General features: G+C 40.4%; 1 protein-coding gene across 1 annotated transcript in view; it reads right to left on the bottom strand.

Moving 5' to 3' along the window:
- Positions 1 to 7,947, bottom strand: part of pak5 (p21 protein (Cdc42/Rac)-activated kinase 5) — a gene marked incomplete at its 5' end in the record, with an annotated part of 18,626 nt that extends 10,679 nt beyond the window's left edge. Inside the window, 4 exons of the mRNA XM_008304383.1 lie at positions 3,123 to 3,256; positions 5,411 to 5,565; positions 6,793 to 6,934; positions 7,738 to 7,947. Of these exons, the coding sequence (XP_008302605.1) occupies positions 3,123 to 3,256; positions 5,411 to 5,565; positions 6,793 to 6,934; positions 7,738 to 7,947 (641 nt within the window). The remainder of the gene's footprint in view (positions 1 to 3,122; positions 3,257 to 5,410; positions 5,566 to 6,792; positions 6,935 to 7,737) is intronic.
- Positions 7,948 to 10,621: the final 2,674 nt, after the last annotated feature.

The raw sequence follows: 10,621 nt of genomic DNA, 5'->3' as shown, positions 1-10,621 counted from the left end.
TTTCCAATCAAGGACCGCCAGGTTTTGGGGGTTAAGCTTTGAGTCTGGCTTCAGCCTTTAGAGTCGTCCTAAAGAGATTACAGTCCAGCACTACAGAGACGGAGCAGAAATCCAGTTTGAAAATATCCCCCCGTAGCCTGCAGCGGCTGCAGAGCGGGCAGGAGGGTCCCATATGGAGAGTCGAGGCGATGCAGTGCGTCTGACTGAGCTCACACAGAAACTCACGGCTCCACTGAACATTAACATCCAGACCCAGCTGGCCGGGCCGTGCTGTGTGTTTGGAAGTGTGCGCTCTGAAGTACAGACACACAACCGGACCGAGGGAACGTACACACACGTGAGCATATGAAGTACACACACTGTTTGTTCTTTAATTGTTGCACTAACGCTCGTCTCTTAAAGACTCTTAAAGATCCCACTGTTTGAGCAACCACTTACAAATCTGCATTATGAGAATAAACCCCCAGGCGACACACACACACACACACACACACACACACACACACACACACACAACTATACATATATCAGACACACACATTCCACACTACAGACTGCAGCAGATTTTATTGTCACACATGTATGCCTTTACAATCAAGAGAGATAAATGAGCTTTCCGCTGATGGAAAAACAACCGGCTAACACTAAGTGAACGGGATGGAGACGGTAAAATAAAAAACGACTCACCTCTTACACACACACACACACACACACACACACGGACACACACAAATGAATAGAATACAGGATCACTGAAATAGAAAATTGTTTCACAAAGTGAAAAACAATTTTAATGAGCCTGTAAAGGTTGTCAAGGGGAGGAGAATTACACATGCACCTACGCACACACACTTACACAAACATGCAAGCATGAACACACACATGCACACTCAAATACGTATGCTTTTTTTTTTTTTCAGTAACACTGGATAAAGCCCCTGTGAAGTGCAGCTCATTAACCAACTTCTAACGCATAATTGAAAGCCGAACGTGACTGAAATGGTTCAGGAGATTGTGCCGCGGCCGATTCCGTCGTCGGTTTGTGCGTGTTTCGCTGCCAGCGAGCTGATGAGGCTTCGCACAATGCAGTTATTTCCACAACAAAAGGCTTAACAGAAATAGCACAAAAGCTTTCACCTGGACAAATGAGGCTGAAATTACCAGGGAAGAAAATACTCTGCTGTTTTTTCCTCACATATTCCCTCCTCGGTTACAAACTGTGAGGCCAAATAATTAAATCAAGAGGTCAGCTTGTGCAGCTACTAATCAAAAAAGGAGACTTTAATGACATCTTTCTGTGTGTGTTCCTTCTGATTGGTGAAAACATTTTGCTCCAGACATTAATAACCACTTACTCATGTGTGAGAGACAGAAAAAGGCAGCGTTAAAGAGAAAACACATGTCCAATTATATGCCATTTACTTCGATTTCCATTCTTAAAGGCGCTCATGCAAACTTTCTCCCGTCGCACACACGAGCAGCCCAACATCTGTGTGGGAGACGCTCAGAAGCAGCGGTGCTCAGCCCCACCAAAGCGTGTTATTAGCATCCGACACCGCGCAGCGCTAATGCTGACACTCCGCGCAAATGACTGTAATTAAACACCAAGCACAGAGTAAGCTTAAAACAATGAGGCGGCAGCTCAGGAGCACGACTCCACAACACGGGAGCGATTTGGGAAAGTTGGAGAACAATAATCCTGAAACTATCAGAGCCAATGCTGGATTACAGCCTCTGAGATGTTTCTGATGCGAGAAGCAAATTACATGAAGTACAAAAATGCATCTTTATTTATTTGCTATCACCGACATTGCCTAAAAAATCCCTCAGACTGTGTCCACATGCATTAAACACACACACACAAAGCTGTGGCCTCATTTCTGCGACTTCAAATTCATTTTTTTCCCCAAAGAGTAATATTTTAGCACCTTTTTCAGTCGTGCTTCAGTCCAAGCACAGCTGTTGAGGTTTTAAAGGACTAGTGTGAGATTATATTTGTTTTCATGCAGAGAGTTGGATGAGAGGATTCAGATCACTTTCACATCTGTTTGGTAAAAACATCCAGGAGGAGCAGGCAGAAACTGAAAATCTGCATCTCAAAATCTCGTGTTTTTATATAAGTTACTGGAACAAAAGCTTTTAACTATAATATCCTGAACAATTTATCGTCATTTTACATTTTTAAAATTACAGATAATTAGTAAAATCCCAGAAAAAAGTTGTCATTTACTAGTCAATGAATAAAAATTGTGAATAAAAATAATAAACAAATCAAAAATCTGTATTTTTTAAAATAAATTCATTCTTTTAAAACATTTGATGTCAAAATTATACTATTTTTATCAGCAAAATATAATTATTGTACAGATATTTGCAGTTATTTCAAAAAAAAAAAAAGTATATTAAGATCTGAAAAATGTTAAATAATTATTGAAGCTGTTATTTCACAGATTTTTCCTGTTTTGTTAAATTACAGATAACATCTAGTAAAGTCTAAAAACTGTCCATAATGTATTTGCACAAATAGTAATTTGTTCTTTTACTGTATATAAATCTGTTAAAAAAATAGATCTTACAGGTATTTGGTGTTATTTTCACCAATTCTTTTAAAGTTTTTTACTTTTCTGTTGTGGTTTAAGGAGTTTTAAGGTTGCCAGATTTTCACCGTCTTTAACGAGTTTTTTTTTTTAACAACATGCTGTCAGATATAAGTATAATAATTTATATAAAGTTCACAACATCGTGGCGTCTCAAACAAAACTAATAATGCTGTTTAGCTGTATGTTGTTCCTTTGTTGAAGCGCTGAATAGATAGTTAGTGGTACTGGAATATTTACAGTAAATATCGTGTTTTTTCTCAATACTAGTATATTGCGATGGACAACTTTACTAAATATGTTCAAACCGTCATCCTGAGGTTATTACATGCTGCCTCTTTTGTTTGTTCTTACTCGAGGAAGTCAACAAAATCATCATCCTGTAATAAAAACGCACCTTTCAGCTTTCTTGTACTCCTGTTTAGAAACTCTGAAACTGCTCCTGCATCATCTAACCTTGTTCATTATTTTACATTTCAGCTGTCATTTGTTATCTTCCTGTATTCGGGAGAGGCGACGGATCACCTGGTGTGAGTCACGATGTCGGTGAGCGCTCCGCCCTCCAGGAACTCCATGACGACCCACAGCTCGTCTCCCACCAGGTAACTGTTGTACATGTCCACAACGTTTTCATGATGGTAGTCCCTCATGATCACCACCTAAAACACACACACACAGGGGCAGAAACAACTTTGGTTTATTTGTATTACTTCTACTGGCTCACTGCTTTCGTTTGTAACATGCATCAGGCAGCAAAGTAAATCTCAAACTCAAATACGGCAGCAAGTATATTGTTGTGTAAATGAGAAATAAACAGTAGAATAGTGTGTTTATTCGTATGATGATTGTGATACAGAGCCGTCATTGGCCTATTGTTTCTATATTGGTATCCGGGATATGCAGAAAACACTAAAAACACACTTACTGTATGATATAAAACCTCAGTTTTTAACCTGTAAAGTTAAGAGTAGGGAACTATAGGGATGTACGATGCCACAAAATTAACATTAACAGGCAGATGATGACTGAAAATGTACAGGTGTGTTTTAAAACATTACATAAAAACAAATACGCCATGTTTTACTTGTAATTTAAAGCAGTTTTCTTATGCTGCCCGGTGAATGTGTACATTTGAAAAGCACTATGTCTGCTTCTGTCATCACAATAAGCGTAGGCATAATGACTGGATGTTCTCTAAAATTTAGTCTTGCAGAGTCAGATTAACCTACACAGCTCTGGAGAACAGTCTGGCTGCACCTTATTATCATTATACCATAGGAGGAACAACCATCTGACTTGCTTGTATTGCTTTAATCAGAATTGCATTAAGAGGCTCTAAGCCCAGGATGCAGCACTGGTGCCCCGACAAAGCAGTGATGGGGGAGTTGTTTTGATGAAACATTAGTGCACGGAGGAGGCGTTCGTTCCCTAAAAGAACCAAACAAGTTTGTCTTATTGCATGATCCAAATCCTCTGCTAAACTTTCCGGTGTTGAAGTTGCCGCTCGGTGGTTGCTGTTTCCTGTAGGGATTTAAAAATAGTAATAGACAGATAGCGGAAGAGGAGGAGAAAGCTGTGTGAAATCCACTGCAGAAATGGCAAATAAGTTATTCCCAAAATCTACAGGTGAGTCAGATTGTCTGAAATAAGGTGGGAAAAATATGTATATATATAATTATATATATGTGTATGTGTGGCTGGAAAAATCCAATTCTGTGGGCGACCCAGTAGCTGATTTCATATTAAATGGGAGAAATCGAACTAGTGGTCACTCCCCTGATGTCTTTCCTCCCTTCTCCTGCCCATCTCTACTGCGCCCATCAAAATAAAAGCAAAATGCCCTCAAAAAAATTAAAATGGATGCATTTTAAAAAAACAAGTTAATAGGAAAATGATAAAAATCAAGAAGAGCACGCTGTAGGGAGTCGCATTCCTCCACAGGTTAAGAACCATTAATATAAAACAGCATCCCTGCACCCATGTTCAGTGTGTTACAATTAATTCATGTACTATTTCAGCAGTTTATTAAATGTATTCATGTAATTTCATGTTTTTTTTTAAATTAATTTAACTTTCCTTTGTCTAATGTGAACATGTTCTGGAGGCTTAACCATACAAGGATTACACTCAGAAATTAATAGGATTACATGAAGCAAATTAGTTCCCAGCTGAACACCCACAGCTGCACATCTGTGTTCACTGCACGCGCACATGCCAGCAAACATGCATGAAGTCTCTCGGTGTGCGTTTCCTCTCCTACAAACCCAAAATAGAAGCAGAGCAGAAAACGGCAGGCAGGAATCAGCCTTTACTCACTTCACACACTTTTGTGCTAAACAAGCAGTTTGCCTGCAAATATGAGTTTTGTTTTGTTTTTACGTCGAGTGGAAATGATACGTCGCTCATTTTTCAACTCCGTGAACACAGACAGCTATGAATACATTTCTTGCACTGTTTTCACTGTGAACACGGCTTAAATTTAAATAAATGCAATTACAGATGCAAAAAAAAAAATGTGTTAGTGGTTTAATTGGTATGAATGTATGTCAGAGGCAAAGCCAACTCGTGTTTTTCCATTAATTAGCAAACAACTCGGATGCATTTTTATGTGCTCGGCATAAAGCGGCACGTTTAATGATGCTATTTAAACCCATTTCATCTCTGCTTGTTTAAGCTTTCAACAATCTGTGACAAACGTTGCGGGCATCGCGCTTCTCAATTTACATCCAAATAAATCCATACGACAAATCTGCTGGGATATATGTGTTGTGCAAAGCTCGGTTAAAATAGACGATTTTTTTTGAGTTTCACACCTCGTTGAAGAGCAGCTCTCTCCTCTGCTGCTTCCTCAGGTCCATCTTCTTCACCGCCACCTGCTTGCCGCTGTGTTTCTCGCTGGCGATGCACACGATACCCGTGGAGCCCTCGCCGATCTTGATAAAGCTGTCCAGGTATTCCCGAGGGTCGCCTGATGTCAAATGAAAACGCATCTTAATTGTGGTGCAACAACAGTGACACACAAAGAAAGAAAGAAAGAAACATCCCTTTTTCACGCTTCAGGGCTTTTCTAACAGACTTCCAGTTTGTACAACGATGTCTGAAGCATCATTGCGGCGTGCTTCCCTGTTAAACAAACTAACGGCTGCAAATGTGCATTAGTTTTCATGGTTTCCTTACTGATAATTGTGAGAAAGAAGTGGGTTCTAGTTAAGCAGATAACTGCAAACATCATACGAGTACCAGAACTGGCTCTTGTGTGCACCGTAGGGCGTTTCAGATGGTGGCCATTTTTCAAGATGGCTGCCATTTCCAATATGTGACCAAACATTCTTTCACACACCAGGATCTTGTCGAGCAATTTTCTTGGTTTTGGTCTCAACATATGTGGAATTTAGCATATTCTAACATGATACCTTACGCAATAATTGCTAGCTTTTGATCAATCTGAAGTGGATCCAAGTGTAGGTTCTAGAAAGTAGTGAGTGTTTTTAACAACTGTGATATTGTTTTAGCATTCAGATGTTTAATGTTCTCAAAGTTCTAATAAACCCTAATCTGTAGAATCTGGAATCAAACAGTAGGAAAAAAACAAGCATAAGTCAATGTTAGTAGGCCATTCAAACTGATATTTCAAAATACCTTCTTAAGTCAAAGTGTTGTTGCAGTCCAAGAGTATCAATAAGTTTGAATTAACTCACCCATCCTTTTGCTGTTTGATTACTACTTTGAATTACAGAGATTTTACTGTTTTTTAAAGGTTCAGATGTGTTCGGTTTCAACAATGAAATGGTATTATTAGAAAAATTGGACAACCGAGTTAATAAAATCTTTAAAAACGTCCCAAAATATGGCGCCAATGTCCGCCATCTTGAAAAATACCATTGCTAACGCTAAAATGCTAACACTTTTTTCCTAAATGAGCTTCCTGTAAGTCATGTGCATGCCAAATTTGATGCTTTATAGACAATTATGTGCCCCACTATTTAAGCAATTTGTTGAAATGAACATCAGAACTTGGAGGAGCTTTATTTGTTTGTAGGTGGCACTTAAATTTTATATATGATAAACCAACATCTTGCTCAGGTCATGATGTTCATCCCAAACATTCTCCGAGTTAAAGCCAGTGTGAGGACATTTCCAGCTGGACCACGACTACGTTGACGCTCTTCTTCTGCTGCTGGACTAATCTTCTCACCTGGGTTGACCACCAGTTGTAGTGCAGCTCTGAACTGCTCGTGGGAGACTCTGGAGGGCTGAGTGTCGGAGCTCGACCCCCATGAAGGAGGCGGATAAGCCCCCGGAGGGATGTAGGGTGACGAAGGCTGAGAGTACGCCCCCTGGAAGAACGACACAGAGGTACACAAAGTGAGACAGAAAAATAAAGATCTGACTTCTGCTCGATCATTTTTGATTTGCTTTAAACTTAATTATTATAAACTGTGGATAATTTTAAATGGTGTCCAAGATGAAGCATGATTTATTTTTTTTGCATATTGAAATTTGACTGATCTGTTTGAGCCACAGTATGTCAGGAACTGTTGAAGATAAAAGCCTGACATTTTCACTGTAATTTCTCATCATGTCACTGATTCACAATTTGTTGTTTTAAAATGTGCAGATTTTTCATGCTCTCAAATATCAATGTGTGAAAAAACACAACGAAAGCAGGTCAACGGGCAATTTAAAAGAATATTGAAATATCAACTGACAGCATAACAAGCATCTTCGAAAATAACCACATTTCATGCTATATATAAAAAATTCAGGCAAATCAGAGCAGAAATTGTTCAAAAAAACTGATGATTCTGCATGACAGATATATTTTTTACCCCTAAATTTACTGTATTTGCGAAAAGCACTCTGTTTTCAAAGGGAAAACATAATAAAAAATCATTTTCCTTTCTTAATCTGCAGCACAGTCATTGCTGTTCTGTGAGAATCAATTTTCAGCCAATTGAGGATTACTTGCATGTTTGTAGGATTTTTCAAGGGAAACATGGTTTTAACTGGACAGAAACAATATTTTAAAAGTCGTATGTCGTATAGGATCATCTGGTCAAGTGTTTGCAAACAAAAGGTTAGACAGACAACAGTTTGATTTGTAGTAGAACTGAATTGTCTGTATGTGCCGGTGCTGTACCTGTGGGGTGTACGGTGGGCTGGGCTGGGAGGGAGGATGGTGGTAGGGCGAGGGCTTGTAATGGTGGAAGATCGGGGGGTACGGTAGGTGCACTGGGGGGTAACCAGGCGGCTTGCTGTGGCTCTGAGGTAGCTTGAGAGGCCCTCGGGGGTAGGTGTCACCACCCGTGACCTGGGGACTGTCATCACGAGACGGACGCTCGTAGTCGGCCTGCAAGAGTCGGAGGAAGGACAATGGATTTTAATAAACACTGTACAGTTACACAGGCAGGGAAATGTGGATTACATATGCATAGGCAGAGGTTTTATTAAGGTGGAAAAAGTGCTGAAGCAACCACCAGAAAGTTTGACAGCTGAATAATCCTGAACACACACCTGCAGCCTTCAAATGTTTCTTTAATAGCTCAGGCTAACATGCTAATATCAGGCTAAATTAATACTGCTGAATCTCGTCATTTAAAAATTGGATTTGTTAATCCTGAGTAAAGTTTTCTTGTATTTTAAATGACAAAAGAGTTTAAAAAACATGGCTGAAAGATGTGATTGCAACCCTCCCAGCATGCACTGGGACAATTCTTCTTCTTCATTCTAGCAAAATACCAAATCTGAGGCAACCGGCCTCCTTGATTTATAATCTGTACCAGTATCAGCTCTGAAAACAGCACATTAGTCAATCCCACCTATGAATTATAGACAAGTTCCATTGGAAAGGCTACAGATGTGCAGAAAGGACACATACTAGAGTAAAGAAACTCTGAATCAAAGTCATCTTGCACTTGATTTGACAGTGGAACAGCCCTGAATCTTCACTCATTGAGCAGAAACACGCCTCAAAATCTGTGAGTCCATCATGTCGGACGTGCAAATGTACATGCACGGCCGTACAGCCTGTGCAGGTACATTAGCCTTAGACGGCGCAAACGGAGAACATTTAGTCCGCGGGACAGGCCTCATACTTCATCCTCACCACCCTGCAGAGCTCCTCGGCTTCTCCATTCATCAGCCGGGAGCCCAGAGAGCTTTCAGATCTGGGACACACCTCTTCCTTAAGAAACACCTTCAAAGTTGTGCTGCACTGTACACTGTGTGTGTGTGTGTGTGTGTGTGTGTGTGTGTGTAACCCACACTGTGAGCATTGCAGAGCTTGACTCAGAGAGAGCTATTAAAAGCGCAGGTGTATGACTCACCTTAAATGACTCATAATGGGCCAGGAGTACACACACTAATGTGCTACACGGTGAAAAAAAATCTCCATTGTGAGCTCAGAGTTGATCATTTATTTACACGTTAATCATCTATTTATTATCAATTACTTGCATGTTTAGTCATGTTCAGAGAATCAAAAGACGTATATTCTACTTGCCAGAAATGGAACCTAATTATGAACCAGGAAATGCTGAGTATCCCAAAGTTTCATAGTAGAAATGTTCTGTATGAGTCATTAGCATTTATTAGCTGCTGAGTGCTAATTTGCACAATAAGCAAATCACCTGTATGGACAACATGTTAGAAACTGCTTTTCAAGGACGATATCTGTTATCATATGGACCATATTGGGCTGGTTTTGCATTTCACTGGATGAGCACGTGACAAATAAAAGCTCCTGAATCTCAAACATACAGAGAAAACAAATTGCATCTCTGCAGCAACACAATGCTTAATTTGTAGTGAATGTTGCGACACATTTGACCCTTATCAAAATATCTGGATATTCCACTTGGCTTTGTTGTGATTTTGATAATATTTTAATTAATTCTTGAGCCCTAATTTATGTCTAATTTAAAGTATAATCGACGGTGTAAGAACTGTCGAACAAACAGGGTGTCATTTTAACACAAGCAGACAACTTTAGGTGTTAATCTGCAGTTTCTACTTATTTTGGATGTGTTTTTAGTCAGAAATCAATGATACAATCTGGTGAGGAACTCCATCCATCCATTATCTATACACTGCTTCATCCTCACTAGGGTCGTGGGGGGCTGGAGTCTATCTCAGTCAACTCAGGGTGAAGGTAGGGTACACCCTGGACAGGTAACCAGTCTATCACAGGGCTACACTTAGAGACAGACCACCAAGCACACTCACATTCACACCTACGGACAATTTAGAATCACCAATTAACCTCAATATGTTTTTGGACTGTGTGGGAGAAAGCTGGAGAACCCGGAGAGAACCCACACTGCACAGGGAGAGCATGGAGACTCCACGCAGAAAGATCCTGGGTGTCCTCACCGGGACGCAGTGACAACCACTGTGACACCTTGCAGCCACGGTGTGGAACTGTTTAGGACAATATTGTGTGCACCTTTGGGCATAATTTACATACATAATAAATGTACACTTCTACGCAGATGACACACATCTGTGTACATGTTATTAAAGGGTTTAATTTTACCCAATGCTTGCCTGTTATAGACATTTAATTATCACTGAGTAACAGCCACCATATTTGTGATTAGTATAATGTGACTGTAACTGTAATCATAGCAGATCTGTAAGGGCGACTGTGGCTCAGGTGGTTGTCTTCTGATCGTAAGGTTGGTGGTTCAATCCCTGGCGCCTCCACAGTCGAAGCGCTCTTGGGCAAGACACTGAACCCGACGTTGCTCCCAATGGCAGGCAGCACCTTGCATGATGAGGGCACCGGAATCTTTCTGTGTGCAGTTTGCATGTTCTCCCCGTGCAGCGTGGGTTCTCTCCTGGTTCTGTGGCTTCCTCCCACAAGGTCCAAAAACATGTTAAGGTTAATTGGTGATTCTAAATTGTCCGTAGGTGTGAATGTGAGTGTGCTTGGTTGTCTGTCTCTAAGTGTAGCCCTGTGATAGACTGGTTACCTGTCCAGGTGAACCTGCCTTCACCCTGAGTCAGCTGGGATAGACTCCAGC

Source organism: Stegastes partitus, unplaced genomic scaffold (assembly GCF_000690725.1).
Source record: "Stegastes partitus isolate 25-593 unplaced genomic scaffold, Stegastes_partitus-1.0.2 Scaffold2206, whole genome shotgun sequence".
Classification (NCBI taxonomy): domain Eukaryota; kingdom Metazoa; phylum Chordata; class Actinopteri; family Pomacentridae; genus Stegastes; species Stegastes partitus.
Note: the sequence above shows the minus strand (reverse complement) of the source record. Positions and strands in the feature narration are given on the sequence as shown.